The sequence below is a fragment of the Mercenaria mercenaria genome, chromosome 19 (assembly GCF_021730395.1).
Source record: "Mercenaria mercenaria strain notata chromosome 19, MADL_Memer_1, whole genome shotgun sequence".
Lineage (NCBI taxonomy): Eukaryota > Metazoa > Mollusca > Bivalvia > Venerida > Veneridae > Mercenaria > Mercenaria mercenaria.
In genome coordinates this window covers 247,687-274,564 of record NC_069379.1, presented here as the reverse complement: position 1 = coordinate 274,564, position 26,878 = coordinate 247,687, and the positions used below count along the sequence as shown (strand labels likewise).

General features: G+C 33.9%; 1 protein-coding gene across 2 annotated transcripts in view; it reads left to right on the top strand.

The window, feature by feature from the left end:
- Positions 1 to 17,881: 17,881 nt before the first annotated feature.
- The window catches only part of LOC123541730 (SPRY domain-containing protein 3-like), a 54,448-nt gene continuing 45,451 nt past the window's right edge, over positions 17,882 to 26,878 (top strand). The window contains exons 1-3 of one of the 2 annotated variants that reach the window (XM_053531000.1): positions 17,882 to 18,894; positions 19,298 to 19,368; positions 22,586 to 22,644. In XM_053531000.1, the coding sequence (XP_053386975.1) occupies positions 18,018 to 18,894; positions 19,298 to 19,368; positions 22,586 to 22,644 (1,007 nt within the window). In that variant the 5' untranslated portion in view covers positions 17,882 to 18,017. The remainder of the gene's footprint in view (positions 18,895 to 19,297; positions 19,369 to 22,585; positions 22,645 to 26,878) is intronic. The other variant, XM_045327299.2, reaches the window with a different exon arrangement.

The window sequence follows — 26,878 nt, the reverse complement described above, 5'->3', positions numbered from 1 at the left end:
GCACTTGAAACATATCCTTTCAATAGCAGTTAAGAAAGCAAACCGATGTTGACTATAAAAATCTCGAATTTCGTCTAACACGAATTCTTGATAATTCCAATAAATATATAATTAAATTAGTGCAAAAATCGACAGCCCTGCATCTTGCGTAACTTTTACCGTGAAATTTAAAGTAGACAATCATTATATTGTTTAATTATTTCTTCCCCACTTGATACCTCGGCTAGTGTGAACTACTGCGCATGGGCAATGCTATTTTCATGCCCCGTTAAGACAGAAAGTTGTTTTGTAAAGGCGGGTGAGTTATCATCAAAACCCAAACATTATACAGCCTTATAATATAGTGGTTTGTTTTAGACATAAAGAACAAACATCTTAATGATCTAGATGAAACAATTACATGAATAACAACAAAATTAAGCGTATATTACATGTGTCCGGAAACTGTTCCTGTCCGGAACATAGCTCCCAACCAGCAGTGTCGTTAATAAATATATTAGAATAATCATATAATACAATAAAAAGACGAGGCACAGATTAGATATCTATGATTTTAATAAATAAAATGCCTTCATATGCCTTTGCAACCAGTTTCGCCCATCGGCTCATCAGTGAACATACAAATGTAACGTCATGTTGCAGTCTATATTTTACCTTACTACCGGAATAACATTTACATTTTAGGCAACTCAACGCTAATGCAATTGATTGAAGGCTCAAGATGTCTGACATCAATCAATCAGCTGACGAAGACATTATTTCTGTCAAGTAATCTACAAGTGTATATGATTCTGTTCCAGGCGACGGAGATTTTTCAATTATAAGTTCTTCTTACCGGTGGCAAAATTAAATCATCGTCGAGTCGTAAGTTTGTTTCCTTTAACTTATCTTCATTTTGATTTTATAAACTATCACAACTACCTTTAAGTGCCGTTTCCACTTCGGGTTCCTTCCAACTTTCCCCCACCTCCCTGCCCAGTTTTGCCCCTTACCATTTCCTTCCCTCCATCTATATTTAGCATGAATTAATATGTACTTGAATGTTTGGATGTTTGAAGCAACCCCTCTGAAATAGGTTTTTCATTACAGCTTATTTTTGTTGTTGACCTACTATGCAAATGCGTGGCTCTGGTGCAGTGTTTTTTGGTGCTCTATGCTTCCGAGAAATATACCCTTACCTAATGTCTTTCGTAAAAGTTCTCTCGTGCATAACTTCAGTTTTGTTTAATTTTCTGTTCAGTTGGGATGTTAAAGACTGTTCTATAATTATCTAAGTAATAAAACTTAGCTAAGGTATGCGGTAGAGTGTGTGAGGGGTGTTGCACTTTCCTTTTACCTCTATCAAACCGACTCATATTTGCTTGGTTGCAGTCTATGCTTTCAAACGATCCTCATACAGATGTAAAAACACAAGCTGGTTAACAAATTGTGTTTATATGGCAAACGATGGAATCTTATTTCAATTTTTCTAATATTACAAAACCCGAGGGCCAGTACAGATCTTATGCTAAGCTTTGATTTGATGGTATACTCCTAACTCTTAGTATTTTTCCGGTATATCTAAACGCTTAACGGTTATCTTTATTTGAAACATTTTTTTGTTTGTTTTATCTTGTTCGACGTCTCTGATATAACAGCAGTGTTACAAAAAAAATGTGTTATAAATTCCCATTAGTAACACAACTTTTGGCATAACAGTGTACGCTAACTTCTCTTAAATAGAACATGATACTGCTGCATGATACTTGCGAGGATAACTACTGTTTTTGTCAAGAGACTTGTTTTTAATGCCTTACTTATTTTCTTTCTTGGCCTATGTAATTGTTAGTTCTTTTGGTGTGGTAAGCAGCTTATTGTTTATATTCAGGTACATTGTACACTTGACAGCGCATCTACACAACTTAAAGCTGTAATAAATGGGTGACAGGATCACATAATAAATGCATGTTTAAAATATATTAAGAAAAACATTTTAGTTTTAACAGGACCCTAAATTTTGGTGCTTGTTACAACAGTCCAGATCTGATGAAATACTTCGATACATGTTGTAACGGTAATACGTAACAGAAGCAATAACATAATCGGACTACAAACATTCAAGTTAAAAAGAATTTGTATTCATTATTTGAATAAGTGTTGTGTTCCTGGGGAGTTTCAGGTAATTAATATTAAGCTATCAGAGTGTTCCATATAATATACTTTATTAGTATTTGGCCTAAGCGATGCCTGAGGGAAATTCCGTTTCTAACAGCGTGCGATATGATACTACAATATTGCATGCATTCACCACACTAATTAGAATAATAAAGAATAAATTTATGTACATAGAAACACAAAAATACATATTAGCCCATAGTAGTACCTCCTTCTTGAAGAGTATTCTATTCCTACCATAAACCTACTTTGACAGCAATTTTCAGGGGGGCGTAGGTTCAAGCCCTACTCGGACCAATTTTTTCCCCTTGTTTTTTCCTTTTTTCTAGTAAGTTTTTACTTCTTTCAAGATTTGTAATTGATTTATTGTACAAAAAATGGGAACAAAATAATTTGATATGCGATTTCTTGCTATTTAAAATGAATTTACCTCTAAAACAGAAGGGGTAGAGTTAGACATCTTTAAAAATACTGAGTTAAATGCGGTAAAAGTTCTCTATTTTTCCTTCATTTTTTAGATAACATATTGTGGAAGAAATGTAGGTAGGTTTTACTTCTGCCCCAAGGTTATTTTTGAATGAAGTGAGGAAAATTCAAAACAGACCCACAGGATTCGACCATAAATTTTCAATATTGGAGTTGGAATTCAGTCTGATTAAATCCGTTTACTCGAGGCACCCTAGAAAAAATGATATTGACAGTTTTTATTTTAAGTTTTATGATTGTCTACCAATAGTTTGATGTTTCTTTCATAAAAAATAATGGAATGATAAATTCTCTGAGAACGTTTTGAATAAAGGCCACCACTTTGAAATTTGTCTCTACTTGAGCTATAGGAAACACCATAAATTAGACAAAATTTATAAAAAACGGCACGGCAATTTATTAAACATTACTAAAAGGGGCCTAATACCTTAATGACATCTAATCAAAAACAAAATTGACACAAAAATAAGACTAACTGTTCATGTTACACGAATATTGAACACAATGAGAAACGTTTTTTCCCCATTTACGCAGTACATTTGTACATTTCACTCTGTAGAACTTAATGTACCATCACATCATTTTCGTAAGATTTCAATCGTTGCTTTAAGTTGTACAGCAGAGTACATTGCTATGTTGATGTGGTGTTACATGTATTCAAATATTTCTTGTTCTGGAAATTAGTCAATTCAATTGGCCAATTAGTAAATACCGTTATACTAATCGTCATGTCCTGGCAAAGTTCCTGTACAACGTATTTTGATTGATGGCTCAAACTACCGATTACCCGGAACAAATTTTGCTTGTCTAATCGAGTTCGACTGCATATGTAATCAATGATAAAATTTCGTCTAAATATATTGATTTCATTAAAATATCTTTCAAAATGTACTTATTTTACATATTCAGATTTCCTCTGGCATTTATTAATCAAGACATAAATGACTGACAATTATAAAATTACCTAGTGAAATTTTATATAGAACAAACCTTTGCTTTAACTGAGTAAGTAAAAAGCTGTAGTGATTGTTTTAGGTGACCAACTTGTACAAAATGAAATCTATTATATATCACTCCATAAACTCTTAAATGACAGTGGGTATTGTTGCTAAATTAAAAAGTCATTCACATTAGAAGGTTGTATAATAATCTATATTGTATACAGTCTGATCCCTCCTAACGGTCACCCCTGATCGGCGGTCACCACTTCCCAACGGTCCTTCTGTGACGCCCTTGTCGATTTTTACTCTATTACATTTCCCTCTTCAGCGGTCACCCCTCATCCGCGGTAAACGGTCAACGATTTTGCCTCCGGGCCACCATATTTATTCCTATCAGCGGCTTATTATTTTTATTTTTCTAAAATCTCGTGGCGTTCGAGAACTAAGGACGTATCCGAAAATATGTGTAATGACCGGAATGATTTGTTTATGGTCTCATATTTATAACTTCGAAGCATATTTCCATTGTTTTGAAAATGCCGGTCGATTATCTGTTCTTCTGTGGTTGCACATAACCCAGCATGTATTTAATACGATATGTTTGTTCACAGTAACCGGAGCACAGACAGAGAGACTTGGTGTGTGATGTGTATAGTTCCAGAAAGGGCTTGATCCCATCAGATCAGTAAGTGTTGAAAATGTCCAGTGATGTGTTTGCTTAAAATTGTATTGATCAGCTGTTTTATCTACATGTATAAGTTTATGTATTCAGACCACTATACTATGAATTTGATATATTTTACTGTTTTATGAAATATATGTAACACTTTAATGACTAGATTTAAATGTATGTGACTAAGGTCAGAACTATGGATAGGTTTGATGAATTACCATATTTGTTCTAATTTAGTACCGTATTTGTTCAACAAGCTATTTGGTAAATGTATTAGGATATGTTTAATATGTTTATTTTCAGACATGATAGGTTCATGTAACTGTCCTTAATAGAGAAGTGTATTTGGAAGAATGATTCTCATTACTGGTATTAACTGTTATCATCTGGTAATTAAAAGTATAAAGATCGAACGTCTTCTTGGATTTGGTTTTTATCTGCGAATAATGGATACAGATTCCAAGATTACAGTAATGTCAGGGAACCTGCTTTTATTACTCTATTACAATGAAAATTTGTTTGTGTGTTTAAAATGCGAACTTAAATTTTGTGGGATTTCCTGCCAAATGCATTGAGAAGTTAAGGGCAAAAACACGGTTTTAATCCGTTGAAACAATTGATACTATATACAAGCTGTGTAAGTTAGGACACGACGGGCTATTACAAGCCTAAGTAATATAGGAGCACTGCAACACAAGTATTTGTTGCTCTACTTTACTGCATTAGACTTTAAGCTGATTCGCTGCCAGATTGGTTTAGTAGTTACGGCTGGAGGGAGGTTTCAATATAGACAAACTACCAACTCATTTACAAGATTACAATAATTAGAATATCCTGAACTTTCTATTTTGCAAAGTTACAAATAAATTGTTTCTCCGTTTAGCTTACCCTATTCTATAACCTGTGACACCTTGTCCATTAACAAGTTTGCCCGTGTGCCACATCACGTTAAAGTATAGCAAATTACGGCACGTATCAGTTTTCTGAAAAAAAAAGATTGGTGTATTTATGTGTATAAATATTCAGTTTGTTACTCATTATTTTTATAGTCCTAAGGATTTCTACGAACAACTGATTAATATATTATAAAATAAAAGTGCTGATACAATGAAAGACTCTACACTTAGTGAGGTTAATGTATATATAAATATTTTTCAACGCATTTTTTTTTTCAGAAATAAAACAAACACTATTTTTTTTTTTGGATAAATAGAAAAAGTGGAAACTCCACAGGTCGCTCAACACAACCAAAAACGAAAATGTTGCAGGCTCGGTTTGATTGAGCCTGTTCATGGACGGTAGTGGAAATGCATGCTACCGTCCACGCCCTCTAGCCCCGGGTTGAGCAGAACTCAACATTTACACATGTTAAAAAGTACAAAAAACAATTTAGAGACATCCGCAGATAAAGTCTGATTTCTTTTTGATTTAATTCAGTATGTTAACTGAATAATAAAAATAAGTATTTTATAATATTTGCAGATGACATCAGATATAAATTTTATACACTTTGTATTTGAATTAAATAAGGAAGTTTCAAAACGTTATGCTGGCAGATTCAGAGCCAGTTGTTGTAACTTAGTCATAACAACTTGACACCTAACATGGAAAAAGAACAATTGCAAGACTATTACGTGTGCTGTTGTGATTTATAAAACATTACAGCGAGTCGTCTGCATCTTTGTGTTAAAATTTATTCATCCGATAATTGTAAAAGTAGTATCTGCTATAAATTTATTGAAATTGTCAGTGTAAGTACCCAAACTATGTCATCATTTTTTCTGGTTCTTTGGAATCATGAGCTTAGTATCTGTATAAAAGAATTCCATTCAAGCAACTGCAGAAGGGCGCGAAGGATGTTGCACTTTTCATCAGATCTTCTGTTGCAAAGCGATGTCAAAACTGTTGACACATGGCAAACGATAATAGGTAAGGGCAGATTTCTCGGAAACACAGAGCACCAAATAACACAGCCCCAGAGCCATGCATTTACATAATCGGCCCACAATAAAAAAAAAGCTGTAATGGAAAAAATATTTCAGACGGGTTGCTTCAAAATTCCAACAAGTACATATTAATATAAGCTAAATATTGATAAAGGGTAAGGGGCGAAATTGGGTCGGGGTGGGGGAGGAATCCGAAGGGGAAAGTTGAACAAGGACAAATATACAAGAGAACGCCATGTTTTTCAAAAAACAGTCGCACTACAAAGAAAATTACAAAAGCGTAGACACTCATGTACCAAAGACAAACACACAACGACGATCAACTGAATCACATAGAAAAACAAACAAGCAACACATAAGAAAAGCAAGCTCAATTCCGAGATCCGTGTTACCGTCATATGGGAGTTGTTCAATGATTACGCAGACTGTTGTCATACCTTCAAATCTTGTCAAGAAAGACATCTTCATTGTATCATTTTTTAAATTTATTTATAGTGTCTTTGCAGTTTATGTCATATATGTGCCAAATCTGACATTGTCACAGAATTGAATGCTTGTATTTTGAATTTTCTTGTTAAGGGCATGCTGTGCGACCAGCATTAGCGGCGTTTTCGTAACATTTACATATATGTTCGTAATTAGTTTATCTGTACTTTTCAATCTATTGACAATAAACTGAAAATGCTCATTCTAAACAAAAAGAATTATACTCATTTTCAACAATAGAAGCTTAAGCATCAATTTAACTGAAACATGTAATAACTGAATTTCTGTTGTAATTCATTTCACTTGAAATCATTAAAACAGTTTGTTTACATAATATAATTGTGCGTTTTAATTGACCTGGCGAACATAGTAAAACAAGAATGAAAAAAACTAGCACTTGAACACACTCAATCACCGCATTAAAATAATCAGTGGCGCGAAACACCACGGTGTAGTTGTAACACTTGGCACAAAACTTCAACTGTTATTCACACGACGTCTCAGAATAATAGTAAGATTCAATTCTTAAATGTATCTCTAATAAATGAAATGAAAAGTACGATATTCGAACTACTGAAATACTCATTCAAGTATTGTATAACAAGGAAACCATACGATTCTTACTCAATGATTTTGGAGAGAACATGTATCGAAGAAAACACATTTAGACCCAAAAGAAATAGAGTCTCCATTAATGTAGCCCAGTAGCAGTTGGCTTTCAGATATTGTCCATTACCTGCTCAGTCAGATACTTTGAAGGTGGAAAATAGAGTTTCAAGTTGTTAAGAGAGTGGAACCTAACATATTCGGTATTTCAATTTTTAAAAGAACGAGTGAGGTCATACACAGCTAAATTGATAAATTCTTTATAATATAATAATTTTACCGAAAACAATATGTATGGTTAAAAAATCATCTTTAAGACGAATAATAATAATAAAAAACACAACAACAACAAAAGTTATGTTTCTTTTTGTTAAAGCAGCATGCCTCCAGATCGGTCGACAACAAAATGAAATAGATATCTTAAAATGCTATATTTCTTAAAAAGGCTTTATAAATGAATTACTGACAAACTTTATGTTACGGACTCACATGAGAATGTGCTGTTTTTACTACTTTTTACGATGAAACTCGAAAAGCTTTTGTCACGCTTTTACTCCAGGTAAACTGTCTCGATTATAAATATCTATAGTTTGAAGTCATTACTCACTATTTCAGCTATACCGACGACGGAAAAATGTCCTTATTGCCGCGGCGGTCCGGGGTTTAATTCCCCGCGCGGTCATATTTTTTTCTTGACTTGACTTTTAAAATATTTTAGAAACAAATGTTCATATTCTAATGTTTAATATGACCAATCTTTAATCTGAAAGAAAGATTATTTTCAAACAAATCTGAAGGCATGCTGCTTTAAGATTGAGTGGTTACTTGACATAATCATTCTCGTTTTATCTCACCTACAAATCGGTCCTTGCGCCACCACTTCTTATTATCTCTGCTTCAAGATAGCACCCACTTGTCATTTTGATATCACCAGTGTACACACGATTTAGGTTACCCTGTAGAGTTATTACTGATGAAACTATAAATAAAATTCATATTACACACACTGACATCAAATAGAATTTTAAAATATTTATTAAACATGCTACAGCGATTTTGTCATGACTGATATTCTATCAAATCATTTGCTTAATAATGCACTCAAGAGTCTATGTAACTTGAATGTAAGGTCATGGAAAAAAAAGCTTAGAATTGGTAAATTTGTAAAGATCACGTATTGCTTTCGAAGTCATATCAAAGGAAAAGTGCTTGATCATGAATATAGTGGTAGTATACCGAGGCAAACCAGAGCATCTGATAAAGAACTAAGATATTGTAAGCAACAGCTAAAAGTGCTAATACAGTCATATTGTCCGACCAATGAAACGTTTAGTTATGGGGGACAGAATGATACTTGAATATAAAACTTGCAAAGTAAAACATACTCTTGACAAGGCAATATTTTTAAAGAGAAAAAAGAACTCTCGAAAGCTGTCAATGATGTGAAAAGTCGCAGTAATTAACGCCAAGAACGTTTTTAAGCTAAAAAATCATAACATTTAATACTAAAAATATTACAAAGGATATTGAACTCACATCCATAAGATACAAACATTACAACGCATATACCTAGCCACCAAAGCGTTACGATATTGTGTTGCAAAAAATTTATATTTAATCTCACATATATTGGGCTAAGTTATACTGATTAGTAAACATTACCTTAATAGTGGGTTGTGTTCTATTATCACCGCTGACCTCAAAACCAGACTATAGCGTATCCCCGTTCATTATTAATTCGACTTGAGATGTAAACAAACAAAAAATTGAAACATAAGATTAAGTCCATACACAACTTTTATGGTGCATACAACTCTTTGGTGGCGAAGAGGTAACGCGCTCTTTTTAGAACATTTTCGTTCAATTTCTTGGCTTGCTTTTTATTTTTTAAACTGAACTAATTTCTGCAATGGAAGCAAGTTATGCCAGTTAATTTAATTCAAACGTTTTAACTTACTGTTGGCAGGACGATTTGGAAAAAAAAAATACCAAGGTAGTATAATGAGGTATATAAGAGATGGGAATGAATGATACTAAGAATCCAAATGCGATATATATAGCTCTGGGGCCACTATCTCGAAAACATATTCGTATCGTAAGTTAAGGTATGGTTTACGATAAACCTAAGGTAAGACTAAGGTAACGTTATTCTCCAAACACCTCTTAACGCCCTCGTAAAGCGCTCGTAACTTAAGGTATTGTTAGTAAGTTACGATATCGTAAGTCATGGAAAATCCATTTAACGACGTCATTTTCGGACAACTGCGCGTGTACCTAATAGCCCACTTGCTGTTTATTGCTTAACAACATGGAAAAATATATCCACATTAAGTGAATTTTTACGGTGGTATATTTAGGACATGTATTTCTTTCTTTTAAAGATTAAATTATCTCGAGCGCACGACATATTATCTCGTGCGCACGGCATCTTATCTCGTGCGCAGGACATCTTATCTCAAGCACTCGATATTTTATCTCGTGAACTGGACATCTTATCTCGTGTGAACAACATATTGTCTCGTGCGAAAGACATCTTATTTCGTACGCACGACATCTTGTCTTGAGCGCACGACATCTGATTTCGTGCGCTTGACAAGTTATCTCGAGCGATCGACATCTTATCTCAAGCGTACGACATCTTTTTTTTTATTGATCTTTTTTCTATAATATACCAATATACATTTACATACCTCGTGAATATAAAACATGAATTATAATACATGTATATATAGTCAGCAACTACAATATGACATTTATCTTCATGAAATAATACATGTAATACCAAGTTATGAAAAAACAGGAAAAAAAGGGCAATTAATATGTTGTATTTATTTGTTGTCGTTGTGCGTGCGTGCATGCGTGCACGTGTATATGGATTTATTGGTCGTCGTTGTGTGTGCTTTGTGTTTGTGTGTGCGCACGTGGGTGCGTGCTTGTACATGCGTGCTTGCGTATGTGCGCGTGCATATGCGTGTTGTTTGTGTGTATACAGTTATTGTTAATGACTGTGGTGCTGAGGTCGAAGTGAGACTACTGGTTATAGAATGTAGATGTTTTGAAAAAAAATGTCTTCAAATTAGGAACTGACCACATTTTCCGTTGTGAACATTTACTTTATTTTTCGTTATAGTTATCAATATTAAACTGATAAAAAAATGCAGCGAAAATTCAGCGATAACACAAAGGAATAGATTTAAGCCCCTGACAAAATAAAGATTAAGTATGTAGACTTCGCCCATATATCAAGAATTTCTCAAATTTTGTAACTTTTCTGACAATATGCGAATCAGCCAAACTGCATTTTGTTGCTATTCTAACATGCAGTAAGCATGATTATGTTTTAATTTTGACGATAGGATGATCAATTATGTGCACTGCTCCCCCAAATGATGTGATAAACTTGTACTTGAGTTTAAGTTTATACTAATTTGTTTTAGCTCGATTGTAATGAAAGCTTCAAGCTTATTGGAACCACGCCCGAGTCCGCGTCCTGGAAAACCCAGTACTGGTGTCATATAAGAAGACATGGTCGTGACCCAAGTGGGGCTCGAACCCACGGTCCCTGGATTAAGCGGCCAACACCTTATCCACTAGGCCACCGCTTCCCTTCTACTTGAGGAAAGTTAAAATAAAATCTGAATAGGCGGGACACTAATTATCTACTCGTCCATATATTTTCACTGATGACCTGAATGCTTAAAAAGGCCCTAATAAAATATAGATAAGATATTGTGCGAACGAGATAAGTTGTCGTGTGAACGAGATAAGATGTCAAGCGCAGGAGATAAGATGTCGTGTGCACGAAATAAGATGTCGTTCGCACGAGATAATATGTCGTTTGCACGAGATAAGATGTACAGTTCATGAGATAAAATAATCGAGTGCTCGAGATAAGATGTCGTACGCACGAGATAAGATGTCGTGCGCTGAGATAAGACGTCGTGCTCTCCAGGTAAAGATGTCGTGCGTTCGAAATAATATGTCGTGCGCTCAATATAATATGCATTAGTATTCCTGGATTCCTTACAGATACTCCCCCACATAATGCAGAGGTGGAAAATGAATGAACTTAGATGTATTGTCTTTAGCAAATCATCACGGAAACCATAAACGCCTCACTCGGTATTCGAACCTACTTTGAGGTCTTGTGTATTCAACCTATTAAGCAAGTATAGCCGGGGATGCGCGTGTAGCGTTCAGTATGAAAATCAATATATAGTCTTGTACAATGCAATTCCTTTCGTTGTTAGGAATTCTACTGCTGGCAGTCCGAAACATAAGTAGTAGTCTCACCAGTTATTACAGTCCACGGGTAAATGTCTATGATACAATAATTCCGTCATAGGATATTTCAACCATATTTGTGATATACGTACCTAAAAGGGTGACAAAATATGTAGGCAACGTGTATCGTACCGCGCTAAAGTTTTCAATGTGATTTTAAGAAAATTGACTGTAACGTTTGCGTTATTTCCAACACCATTTGACGAATGACATCTGCCAGTAAATATTTGTACATTTTAAATTCTTATCATATCAAAATAGCGCCGGTGCCAATTACCAAAAGTTATTGTTACAGCTTGATTCCAACGGGGCCGTTTGAGCAAAAGCACAGTCCTAACAATTCAAATGCCATGTAAGTCTGACAAACTGTTAATCGATAGCCCGGATGAACAAACGGACAAACGTTAATGTATTTCCTTCTCTGTGAAATAAAAAAAAAACACACTGTGCGTTCTGTCTATAAAAAAAGGACTAAAAGCACTAAATTTATTATGAAATATATTCATGTTCGTTGACACAAACGAACGGAATGACAACTTAAATAAATACTTTCACGACAGTTTCAGCGTGATACAATAAGAAAGAAACATATTCACCTTCAGACAGGCAGAAATACACAGTTTTTATACACTACGAGAACGCTAAGGGGTGGATTTTTTAGCCTTAACTTACGAGGACATTTACGAAGTTTCGTAAATTACGAGGCTTTCGAGGTGGAGGAAAAATCCGCTACGATTACCTTACGTACCCTTTACGAACATCTTAGGGCTTAAGGTGCGTTCGAGATAGTGGCCCCTGTATTCTAAATTTGAAAAAAAAAATGTTATAAAAGTGGATTTAGTAAAAGTGAGATGGCTGGTTGGTGGGAATCAGTGCGGTCAGATGAAGGGGGATGTGCGGTATGGCCGGGATGTCCGGACGGATGAGTGGACTGGTTGCTCTTGCTCGATAATTTTGCTCGGATTTTGGAGGTTTTGCTCAGAATTCGGAGTATGTGACCGAAGTTCGGAGCTATTGTTTTCATACTTTCTATGGCGGTGCCCGTGATTTTCCTCATTGTGTTAAGGTAAGTATATAGCATTGTCACAATTTGAAGAGGATTTTTGTTTTTATCTGTGGGATGGTTATATATTGGTGTAGCTTCGGATTTCGAGTGGCCCCGCCGCCTGAATTCTTTTGTGGGAATCATAGGGCAGACAGATATTTTAGTGGAGTTTAAAGTAGAATCGCAGTATAATTTTCCTCGGCCGTGCATAAAAGATCGACAATTAAACATGGATTGGGTCAAGGATATAACCAGACTGTTTCTTAGTGATAAGGTGTGCCCTCTTATGATCACATGTATATAAGGATGGATTGATTGCCTGTTGACTCAGAAGAAGTTTTTGGATAGCAAACAACTCCCGTTTTGATCTCAAACAAATGATAGCAACCAATGACACATAAAATGTTTTTTTAAGAACAGAAGCCAGATTGGATGATCATCACAATTATTACAAACACTTCTGTCTTATCATCTATGATGTTAAAGGTGATTGCACGGTTAAACTGGTAGCCTCTTTCAATAAGAATCTGGCTAGGTTCTTGCACTAAATGAATAATGATTTAAAACAAATGGTATACAAAAATCTCCATAATCACTTTTTCATGGAAGATATTAACTTCGATGAAGACATGTAAACAATTTGGCTGAAAGTTGATGGGCCAGATAGGCAAGGAGCGTTGCGTGCGCGTAAAGGCCTTAACTTGCCATTAATTCTTTGCAACGGAATTTATCTGGTGATGTTTCCGGGGAATTCGTCGAGCTACTGTTGTGCATGTCCGGTTGTGTTGATACATGATGTTTGGAAATGATTATAATTTTACGTTTGATTCATCAAATTAACCAAGCTGCTTTTCCGCGTGTCAGTTCATTTATTTTATTAATACAACTTAATGTTGCATCACTCATGGGTAGAGTGGTGAAGAGCACATGCTTCATGTGTCAAGCCAACCAATACATATACATAAATAAGTGTAAGAACTGTACATACAATGTAGGGAGTAGAAATATGAGTATAAGAGATGGGAATGAATGATACTAATTAAGAATCCAAATGCGATATACATAGTTCTGTATTCTAAATGTGAAAAAAATGTCTTGGAAGTGAATTTGGTAAAAGTGAGACGGATGGTTGTTGGGATTTCGAAACTAAAAGCATAAGAGAAAACATATTTCTTGCATACCAGACGGGGATTTTCGGTATTCTTTTCCGGTGCTGGAAAAATCTGTTTTACGCCCTTTCGATTAAAATAACGTTTGTCTTTTTTTTTTGTTTAAAATCATCTTGTTATGCTTCAACTAATAAAAAAAACAAAAAAACAGAGCTAAGCTTTGCCATTTGTCTTTGGAACATCATGACGGCTTTCCTTGTTACGAATGTTGGTTTCTCGCGCTTTGTTTAAAAGCGTTACTGTAAGAAATAGTACTAAAAAGAAAGTCGTTCGATTGATTTTACTTTTACAATATTTTCTTGAATGTTGTACGCAAGAAAAAGATTTGATCACTGGTTGTAGGTGCAGATATGGGAATATCTGGCTCTCGAGAAATGGTCTCGTTACAGCTTGAACAGTCAACAAAGAGCCGATCTGCTCTATTAACTACTGAAATAATCTGGTAATGATATGATACATTAAATAACCGCGTAGTTAATTTAACATTACATTATATTTTTTTTTTCTAGAGTGTGATGGGTACTTGGGTCAGTGGAATTTTAAAAAGCACCATTACAATATATGATCACACTGATCTCGACATTAGTTACATTTACCTAATCTATCAGACATTGCCCCTCACAAAATAAATCCATATTAGATGTTGTGAATATGATAAGCTTGCCATATAACATAAAACCGACTTCAGGACGAGTACAATGTCTACCCTTATTCTTTTAATATTGTAGAAAAACTATTTCATTTTTTTTATTTCAACAGCTACAAGATTCAAACATTCACAAAATTTACCACAAAATGGTCACATTTCTTTCCATTTATTCGATTCGCCGGCAAGCAAACCACAGAGCTAATTCTGTATACATTTTGCTATCAACGAAAGTCTACAGATTGTTTGTTTAAATACTGTAAAAGATATAAATCCATACTACTAGTATTTACAAAGAGTCAAAATTCCAAATCTAATGTTTGCGATAATTCACGCTATCCGCAAGTAATTGACATCTACAGCTATTTTTGAGTTCCCTTCACATGATATAATACCATGACAATTTATCAAAAAATCAATCCATTTAAAATAACTATTTTACAAGGTGGTTATATACAATTGTACAAACATCCTCGAGATGTACTTGCATCTAGAACCCGCATGTGAAAGTCTGCCACACATAGAAATGGTTTCGGACGAGCCTTGGTAACGGCTTTCTAAGCAGAGTTTCACGGCTTTCACGCACGACATGTGTAGAAGTTAATCAGAAGGGAAGAAAAAAGATTAAATCCGTGGAGAAGAAAAAGCAAAATTATCCTTGACAAAGGACAAAGCAAAACTTCAACTACAATACAGCTCCAGAATTGATGAGGAAAGTACACGAGATATATTTATGAAGCCACGTTAGGCAGGGAGACATCAAGAAGAACATTATTTTATCCCTTTGAGATAGCACTTAAACAATTAATTACCATGCATTGATGACGCCATTGACCCAATCCGCAGCCATCTATCTCAAAACAAAATCGTGGACGGACAGAAAGAGCATGGATAGCTTTACACTTAAATCAGCGCTAGATACTGTCGCAAAAAGGGTCCGAGTTTGAATCACTGACCGAAACACAAATACATTTCTCTAGTTTCAATTGGCTCATACCGTGCGGCCAATATAAATTTGTACCGATGAGAGTTAATGTTGTAATGAACGGTAGACTATGGTATCCCATTCATAATTTAAGTACATCATTTGAAACGTATGGAATGAAAATTGTTCATCATTCCGTCTTGTACATTTTTATCAATTTTGGTGTGTATATTTGAAATAAATAAATATATATAATAATTACCTTTAATATTTCTCAGAAAAGTATTGCATTTCAGTTTAGCACCGTTTTCTAATAGTATTTTAGAAAGCTTATGTACAGGGAAGAAACTGTATTGTATTCTTATGTTTTATTTCCTTAATATCACATAGCAGTTTAGCAGAGTATTTAAAACTGGATAAAGTCTTTCAAATTTGTTCAACTGATACATTTTAACATATTAGGTTTTTATTCTGTTTGTATCGAAAAAAGTTGAATATTTGTAGGTTATTAGCTTTGTATCGGGAAATATGCACGAGTTCTCAGCGGAAATATTGCACGACTTTAGGAGCGCAATATTCCTCCGCTGAAGAACGAGTGCATATTTCCCGATACAAAGCTAATAACCTTTTTATTACATACACATCTACACGTACAAATATAATGTAAATATCATAAATTTGTTCAATAGCCTGAATAGGATTGACAATACTGAACTAAATAGAAGAAAAAAGTGCAAGAACACACACTGAATTACGTCACGCACCCGATATGAAATTCAGGCGTCAGTGTATGGAAAAATATTGACGTTTCCGGTACCAGTGTAACTTAACGGGGAATAGAAACGTGTATGTAATAAGATATTTTATTCCAAGTTTTAGATGCTTACAGTTTAGTTATATTCTATTAAAAACTATATCGGGACCTAAATAATGCAGAGGGCTCAAATGTTTGTGACGAAATTCTAACTGTAAACATTTATGTTTTTATGCTTATTTGCTCTCATCACTGTTTCGAGAAAGTAGGTCTGTCTTTGTCTTCAAATTGTCGATGTTTAACATTCGTCAAAGCTACATGAGAAAAAATCCATTATTTTGTTTGCATTTGTCCAAATACCGGTATATCTAAATCAACTACGTATTACTGATGAATATAATGGCAAATCTCTGATTTGGAAAGGAAGTCTATGTTGCAACTCAAACTTAATGTATCCTTCGTTACTATTTCACGCGCACAATTGTTTGTTTGATCTCATTATAATACATCAATTATTTTTGAGCACAAAGATAAACAGATAAATCTATTTTGTCATGTTTATTACATTTAAAGATAAACTTGGGTGAATTTAAATATTCCAAAAGTTTGTTAGTGTAATGGATGCTTTTTTCACATGAGGTATATAGACTTTCTTCGCTTTTCGAAAAACTATCTACTACTACTATAATGCGGCGTCAGTTTTCTCCTTTTCGCGCTTTCTAGTGACATATTTCACGCAAGGAAAAAAGTGTTATTGTCAAACTTAAGTATTCTTAGGCTTAGCTATACGCGGTGATTCTACATACATAAAAGCAATATTTGAAATTGTATTTTCATGAAACATTTTAATTATATTAAAAATGTTATATAACGAGCATTTAGAATTCAATTTTAGCAGATGCCGGCCGGTGATTTTTAACAGAGGATTTCCCGTTTATAAGTGATATTTCTTTGTTTTGACGCTTGAGAGTTTAAACTATAGATTCGTCTATCAATCAGTGAAGTCATCATGATTTGTTATAAAACCTTTCTTAGATTAGACCAACAGCTGAGATTGGCGTAGTGGTTGTGCATTGGTCTGTCATACAGCCGACTGTCGTTGAATTCTCGTTGTTGTATTGAAATGTTTTGAGGTGTTATTATATTATTTTCATGATTTTATTACTTTTATTTCTATTTCTATTTACAAGTAGATTTTATTTCAATGCAAAATAAAAATATTTCATTAAAGAAGTACTAGTTCTAAAGGGGTACTGTTTCATGGATTCCTCGAGTCAGAGTTCCAAGTCACTAGACATACTTCTTTTTTGCAAGCCAATCAGTATATAAAATTATTACTTATTTTACATGCATACGCATACATTATGTATTCTGCTAATCATACGCAACAGAATTCTATATTATTTATTCTATATAAATCTCTCATCTACATAACGCTATGTTAAAGATGAATATTTATGCCAAATATAGCGACGTTATCAGATAATTTTAATACGTTAACTCGTATGCGATTAATGGACTGTTATCGACAGATAAACTGCTTGTATATAGATGAGACACACTATCTTGCTCGTATCCCTTTATATTATATTCCAAAAACCTTGGACAAAACATTGTGCCATATTTTGTAAGAATTGTATATAAATATAAAGGAAAAATTGCTTCATTTTCATTTTTAGAATACTGGCAGATATTGCTTATCAATAAAATAAAATTATCGTGTTTCCACTAGTAATTGAACTATACATGCAAAATAAAACAAGTACAACTTATAAAGTGGGTCAGTTATCAAGTTGTACACATATAACTATTGTACTTTGATTTCGCCTCCCCTTTATCTTGCAGTAACAAAAGGACTATAGATCAAATTATAAAGGACACATAATTTATTATAAAAACGGTATGAACATGGAAGTATCCGGAAGAAAAGTGTTTAATGATGGTAATAATTTCCTTTGTAAGCCTTGTGAAGAAAGTGAAGTATCTACGCGTGCTGATGGTTTGTGTAGGGAGTGCGGGGAGCATATGTGTAAACCTTGTTTTGATACACATAAAAAATATAAGCTAAATCGCGGACATACATTGTCCAACTCTGACGAGACAGTTGCAGAAACAGAAAAGGCCGAAGATTTAGAGAAATGCGAGCAGCACTTCAGTGAGCTGATAAAGTTTTATTGTCCAGAACACGAGAAAGTTGGATGTGGTGACTGTATGATTCTTGAACACAAAACCTGCAAAGTCGAGTATATTCGTGACAAGGCGAGAGTGTTAAAAAGCAGCCAGGAGTTCAAAACTCTTGTCCAAGGAGCCGAGAAGTATCTCTGTGAAGCAAAAGATATTTCATCCTCTATTAAGCAAAACAAGAAACAAGCTCTAGATATCAATAAGAAGTTCCACAAGAATGTAAACATGTTCAAAGAAGAATTGATTTCACATGTCAATAAACTGTCAAATGCCATATTAAAGCAAGGAGAAAAAATTAAGGTGAATGACGTGAAGAATATGGATGTGTTAGAAAAGGAAAATGAAGACTTGATAATTGAAATATCGCGCTTGACTGAAGTGTTTGAGTCACAGATTGACCAACCTCAAAAACTCTTTGTAAGTTCAGTTTTACAAAAACCTAAACTGAATCAACTTCGAGAACAACTCGACAGTATACAAGACAGAAACAAGATTGAAAGTTACGAGTTTCAACGTAATAATAACCTAGAGCGTTCCGTTAAAGATAGTAAACAAATTGGAAGTGTACACAGAATTAAGCCGAGGAATGAAACGGGTATTTATTCTTCTATATTCAGTAGGAAAAATAGTTCTTTTCCTTTTAGTTATCATAACAATTTATATAGCAATATTTGCAAAAAATAAACCATTGAATATATCGCGTGTTTAAATGAAATAAAGAAACGTTTGATATCAGTAAAACATCTTTGCTATACATGTTTATCTTTAATGTTATTCGAACACTTTATCTATTGATTTTGTTAAAGTAAATAATCTTATCAGTGACCCATTTCCAAAATAGTGTGAAGTTGTAAATATTTAGTGAAGTTAATCTTACGTTAGCGGATCAATAATTTGAAATGTGTTTGTTACATATATTAAGATTATTCATAGACACATTTCACAACATACTGCTATTTAAATATTGATTTATGATCAACTTAATTTATTTATTTAAGATGTAAAAGAAGAAATCAAACCAAAAGAAAGAACCCCTCTGCCTCAAGTCCCTGTGCCCAGGAAACCCCAGGTGTGTATCACATTATTTTCTCAATTGTGTTTCAATGATTATATTTTAATACGATGATTAAAAGTGGAGAAGCTCATCTTCAAATTAATACCAGACATATAGAAGAATTCATAATTTATAAAAAGATAACAAACATTTATTTAGTTGTATGTAGAGACATATAAGACGATTTGATTAGATTCATGTCATGATTGGTAACTTACCCACACATCATGCTAGCTATACTTTAACTCTCTTCTAATTTGAACTTATTATCTCCAAATTAAGACTTAGTTACTCAAAATTACAATATTATATCCCCTTTTATTACTCAGTACCGAATTATGACTTAGTGACTCCTTAACCCCTTCATATGTAGTCATCATTCCAATGCACCTTTTAAGTCGTTTCGTCTGTGTCACTGTTGCTGCAATTGCCGGTATAACGTTATTGTAAATGTTAATCACCGCGGTAACCTTCATTATCATTAGTGTCTTCTACGTCTAAGTCTTGGTTTTAGAACGTATCTGAATTGCAATTCTCTGTATCTGTCAGGATGTAAGTTTAGTTTAAGGTATTTTGAGAGATTTTGAAATTATTCTCGATTTAGCCGTCGTTATCACCGTCCATGCTAATGCAGACATCAGAATGTTCGGCACAGTCTGTAAAGTACGTTTTATCAGAACTGCCTTAATCTGTGCGTATGCGTCTTTTTCAACTTTTTTTTCACTCGTATAAACGGTGATGCCCTTGTCATTTATATCACCGTCGTGTAGATGTTTTCTTCCGTTTTGCCGTCGGATGTATTCGAAATCATTGTTTTTGTTGAAGCTGTTTTCCTCAAAATATTGTTTGCTTATGGTAATATGTTCCTCATGTATACATACCTTACTATCAAATGAAGTAGGATATCCATATGAAAAATAAAACTTTTACTGCGTTTACAATTAACGAATAACATATGTTTAAGTAATCTTCATTATTACAACCATACTTCGATTTTTTAAAAATGATACTTTTAGCCAAATTCTGGAGTACAGTCCTTTTAATTATGTAAAGCATAACTCTCTCATTTGTTATAGTTTCAAAAAGTAGATAAATGATTTTTCTGAATAAAGAAAATAAGGTAAAGATCAAGTAAAAATCTAAGGATGAATTATATTTGCCATTTGGTTTTACGTTGTCATGGAAACATAATTATTGCAATTCTGAGTAGATATTAACAGGGGTATAACTTTCTCCTTTTAAGCCTATTTTGAAATTTAAACGAGATGTAACAGACTAAATGAATACACTGTAACTGAAAATGCAAACTCGAAGTAGGCACTACTTACTTTGGATGTGTGTTTAGTTAACTGCATTAATGTTCAGAATCTGAAGAAGAATACGGTAATATTTCACGGAAGTATAAAGACAACTTCGATAAAACCTTTATTCTGATGAATCCCTCAGTGCGTGTTAAATGAGAACATAATTAGTACATAAAGAATCGAGCAGTCTTATAGGGTTCAGTTAAATGTATTTGAAAAGAAAAAAAACAAATATGTAAAAAATCACATCTAAACCACAGGCGGCAGTAACGTGACTATGAAAAGAGTTTGACATTTTCTGCTTTGAAAGTTATCAATATATGACATTTGATGCAACGTATTACAAACAATGTTTCCGAAGGTGAAACATCTTGTCCAGGTTCTGATGAAAAAATGTATCTGCTGCCTTAGTAGGATATATATGTCATTATTCTATATCTATTTTATCTATCCAATCGCGAATGTTCATTTGCAACACGTGACCGTAAATATATTACGGTATTTGGACGCACGTGCGTACAATAAATCCTGTATTTGAACGCACGCGCGTACAAAAAAAAATCCTGTATTTTCTGTATTTGGACGGTTCAACAGTCCCATGTTAAACATACGATATAGCCCGAAACGCGTGAAAATGTTCCGATTATAAATCGGATGAAGTAGGCGCTCTATGTACAGAGTTTGATTATGCGTCTTGAAATCAGGATTTAATTGTCGATTTTTTTATTATTATTATTATTTTTTTGTTTACAACACACAAAAACGATTCAAGTGATGACAATGCTATCTGATTTAGATATTAACACGTTCGTTAATAATCACAAACCTAAAAATACAGTAAAAAAACGTCATAAGATGTTGGAATATTTGAAAAGTGGCTAAAAGAAGCCGTTCCGGACGAAACTAAGAATTTGGAAGAAATCAGCCCTGACGGTCTGAATAGCTACCTCAGAAGTTTTTATTTAACGGTTAAGAAACAAAATGTGTAAGATGATGAATGGCAGCGGACGGGCGGTTGGCATTCAAAACATGTCCGCTCTCTAATTCAGTTTTCATCGGGTCTTCACCAAACTTGCTGACAATGTTTGTAGGCATACCATCTCGGCAAGTTTCGATAACCAGCCAAATTGTACCAGGCACTCTTGAATTATGGTCCTTGAATTACTCGTAAAAACGAAGAATTTAGCCTTGTCCGCTCTCTTAAGTTTTCATCCGATCTTCACCAAACTTGCTGACAATGTTTGTTGGCATAATATCTCAGCCAAGTATTATAACCACCCAAATCGCCAAATGGCTGTTGTAGGGAGGTTGTATCATATAATGTATTTAATACTGATACGCAGAAAAACAACATTCAATCAATTACGTATATTACGTATGAAGTGAAATAAATATAGAATTGAAAGGTTATTTAAGGCCTAACATTGTTCTGTACAATATACATTTGCACTCATACCAAGCAGGGAAATGTAGAAAAGGCAGGAATACAATATTCAGTGAAACATTTGTAATTAAAACTTAGATAAAAATAGATATAGAATAAAAAGGTTTTTAACATTGTACTGTACAATACGAGATATATTTGGACTCGTACCCAGCTAAGCAAACCATATTTGACGAGCCTACAATGTACAGTACAATCTAATACTGTATGCGACAAATAGCTAGACATATAGGAGCATATTTAGACCGTTAGACGACTGTCCTATCAAGTAATAATCAATTGATAATAATTGAAAAATGGTATTTAACGCAACAATTTATATGTCTTCCCCTAAGTAGAGAGAGTCTCTTAAATATTTATGTTACGATGAAGACTGCACATATTTCCAGTGATATTATCTGTAAAAATCCTTCTATGCTTGTGTTATATTTGTTACAAAGAATTAGATTTCTATGAACGTTTATGTTTATGTAATTATTTACAGCCCTTTCTGGACAGACAACTGATCTGCAGAAACATTGCTGTTGATGGTGAATATCTCAGGTAAAACTTAGACGATATAAACTTTTGGAATATGTCAAGAACATTTAGGTTAAAATTGTTTTCCACACAATGAAACTGAATGTGCAATTAACATATTCCAATTCTCGTGAAATCTATTTACGACAATGCGGATCATTTTAGTGGTCATTACCCTCTATTAATCACGTCGTGTCCTTTAGCGAAACGTGTATTATATGGGCAATTTGTTACACTTTTTACATTGCAATGTATTTCTACACTAATGAAAACTAGTTAACCGAGAACAATTGCTTATACTTTTCAAAGCAATACGATGTAGTTTTTTCGTGGACTTTATATGGACGAAACAAGCTTTTTTGAACCTATGTAATTTAATCAAGAGTTTCAAACTGAATTCCTTCAAATTCTAGTTGGTTACCGAACTCAAGAAATTTCTGAGCTAATTGCTCAATGTTATCTCAGTGTTATCGTGCACAACAACAAAACATACACCTGCAAATATTTTTGCGGCTATCATTAGCACTTGAATTTCTAAAAAATATAATCATAATTTGAAGGTGGTCCTGCACGTTTTTATAAACCAGAAGTAATGGCGTAATGTCAATTATACTGTAAAGCCTGGGCCCGGCATAGGGAACGGAAAACTTTCTGGAGTCTAAACCCCATCCTTTCTGAAGACAAAAATGATTACAAAAAATGTTTTCACGTGAAATAATTCCAAATGATGCCTTCAAACCGGTTTGAAAATAATATCTTCAATTAAGGCCAAATTTCTCTAAATAAAGCCTACGGACCTATACATTTGACCATAGAGCCAGGGAGCCAAATGTGCGAAAAGTGCCTAGAAACAGGATTTACCTGTCCGGTCAGTTTCTATACATATTATGGAAGTGCAAAGTCTCGCGGATCTTTTAAATACCCCTCATTCAGCTTTATATGGTCAAAAATATAGATTATATTGTATACGTGATAAAAAGAATATATCTTCTTGGTTGTTGGTCGTATATTTTTTATTGTACATTTTTTGCATTATATAAAGTGGGTGGGGTACATAAAATACCCCATATAAGCTTATTTCTTAGCCAACATCGAACTAGATTGCACGAAAGAAATTACTTTCCAAATGAATAGTTAGCAAGAAAAGGTTTCATCGCCTTTCATTAGTGTTGCTCTTATTTAATAACGGGTTGTTAATTCTAATTATCGGTTGTAAAATACATAGGTTTTCCTACCCCCTTTTTCTGTTTAAAATATTTTAAATACCCCTTATCCAGCTTTATATGGTCAAAAATATAGATTATATTGTATATACGTGATAAAGAGGATATATCTTCTTGGTTGTTGGTCAAATATTTTTATTATACATTTTTTGCATTATATAAAGTGGGTGGGGTACATAAAATACCCCGGATTTGCGTATTTCTTAGCCAAACCTGAACTAGAGTATCTAGATGATTTTCTATTTTAACAGACTGTTTTGCAGTGGTATTGATTAATGACTTTGAGAAATAAGACCATTTTAAAGGTTACTTCTTCATACTGTAAATTTTAGGTTAAATTATTTTATTTTATTCTCTCGTATTTTAGGTGCCAATTCTTATAATAAAATGCGTATTTTTCAACCATAAGCCTTATGCGTAAAAGCAAGGTTAAAATATACATATTTGAACTGATTTTAGAAACATGATGTCAGGTTTTGTTAGTAAAAAAACGATATGAATCTTAAAAATCTGCAAATATACAGAGTTATCTCCCCTTGATATTCTCAAATTTTGCAAGAGCTTTTGTTTTGCAGGTCCGATTTTTCTGATCCGCGAGTCTTTGTACTTTCATAATATGTATAGAAACTGACTATAGCATGACCGGACAGGTAAATCCATTTTTTCATGCCTTGGCTCCCCGGCTAATATACATGTAATAAAAAATACACTCATTTACAACAGCAAAACGTTGCATTTTGAAAATCTACATTTTGAAAAAGAGGTATGTTCGTGAAATTGTAACCAAAATTCTGATATTCCCATAGACTTCTGTTATGAAAACTTGCATGAGGTCAATAATTTGCAAGTAAGTGTAGCAAAATATTCGAGCACATACTTTGTGTACATGTTGTGATTGATTAGCAATTTTACATACTGTATAGCGGGTTATATTCACGATGTCGAATTTGCGCGTTTTTTGAAGGTTTTGAAATCACGGAAATTACTTCGACCGCGAATTATAAATCTTAGTTGTAAACAATTGAAACGGAGATCACACTTCTTAGACATGCAAATAATAATAAACATGCGAATAAGTCTGCTGTTATCGTCTTAACTTTGGCGAAATTTAGTCCTGTAATGCATTGAAATAAAATCTCTTCATTGTTTTACTAATATTAAATCACGTATCGAGAAACATGTTAAGTATCTTCTTACGACGTACTTATTCAAATCCCCGTTTATTTTATATTGATCAATTACAAAGTATATATTGAAAATGAATAGAAATAAAATTATCTTACAGCGTCTGCTAAGCCTGTTATTTGACTGATTTATAATCATGTATAAGTACACATGACAGGTTGTATTCGTACAATTTTCTTGATTTTGATGAACATGTCTTTACTGTTATCTTATTTATTTTGATTGCACCGCGCATAATTTTTATGGTTTTAACACTGAAATTGAAAATCCTTTATGCAAGGATAAAAACATTTTTCTTTTTAAGCTCACCAGAGCAATGAGTTTTTGTGATCGCTCGATGTCCGCCGTCCGTCGTCTGTCTGTCAACATTTAGATTGTGTATTGGGTAGAAGCTGTATTTGTCAACTGATCTTCATGAAATTTTGTTTGAAAATATGTTTACTGGGGTTCGAAACTAGTTCACTAGGTCAAATCAAGGAAAGACATTTTGTATGCAATAGGAGCTGCATTTTACGCTGGATTTTCATAAAATTTAGTCAGAATTGTTGTCTTGATGAAAGCTAGGTTAAGTTCGAAAATGGGTAATCTGGGGTCAAAAACTAGGTCATAGTTCAAATCAAAGAAAAAACTTTTATATGCGATACAGGCTGTATTTCCAATTGATCTTCATGATATTAGGTCAGAACGATATCCTTGATGACATCTAGGTCAAGTTTGAATATTGGTCATCTTGGGTCAAAAACTAGGTCACTAGGTCAATTCAAAGAAAATGCTTGAGTACACTAAGATGTTTGCTCCAATTTTAATGAAAATCACTAGGACAAACATGTTTACATTGTTATGGTGTATTTCTCAGGTGAGCGATCTAGGGCCATCTTGGCCCTCTTGTTTTCTATAACTGCTATAATCATAAATAGACGATACCATAAATAGAAAATTGTTTGTACACTACAGTGATTGTATTAAATGTAGTATGATAGCGTTAGATGCAATCATCAAAAATCGATTTGTAAAGTATATAACCGCTATATAACAATACGATGCTTTTCACAACTTTATTTCTCATGTGCAAAATTTCTATATTAATACGACGGAATTAAGTACCGATATAATAATTGGGAATATTTGGTGAATAACATCAATTGATTACATGTATCATATTTGTGTTTCTGAAATATGTATATTCACGGTGGTAAAACATCGCGCTGTGTAGATTTCGTGCTGTCAATGTTAACCGCAAATATAGCGAAAATTAAAACTCCGCGAATATAACCCACTATACAGATATGTGAACCCCACCAGCTTAGCTGAATAGGGATAGCACAGATCTACGAATCTCGGAGTCGGGAGTTCGATCATCGGACGGGGCGTATATTCCCTGTGACTATTTTATAGACGATATTGTAACTGAACTCATTTGTCCTCCACCTCTGAATCCAGTTGGGAAGTTTGCAGTTACTTCCGGAGAAAGGGTTTGTACTGGTACAGAATAGGTTAACTGCCCGCAATTACATAACAGAAATACTGCTGAAAGACGGCGTAACCCCCCGGCAGCCGTGGATTTGATCACAAACATACAAGTATACATGCCCAGTAATAGTAAAAACAGTTCAACATACTTTTTTTATATACCAATGGTGCAGTATTTTACTACGAATAACTATCGGTTGCATGCATTTACTTAACATTATTTTTACTTTACAAGGGTGATTCAATGCATAACCGTATATATCACCAAATCGCAGTATCCTATTGATGATGTGGTTAGCCGAATCAAATTACATATGTATTGGGTTTCTAATATCAAAGCGCTGTTAGTTTGTGCCATTTTTGGAATGGATTCTTTTCAT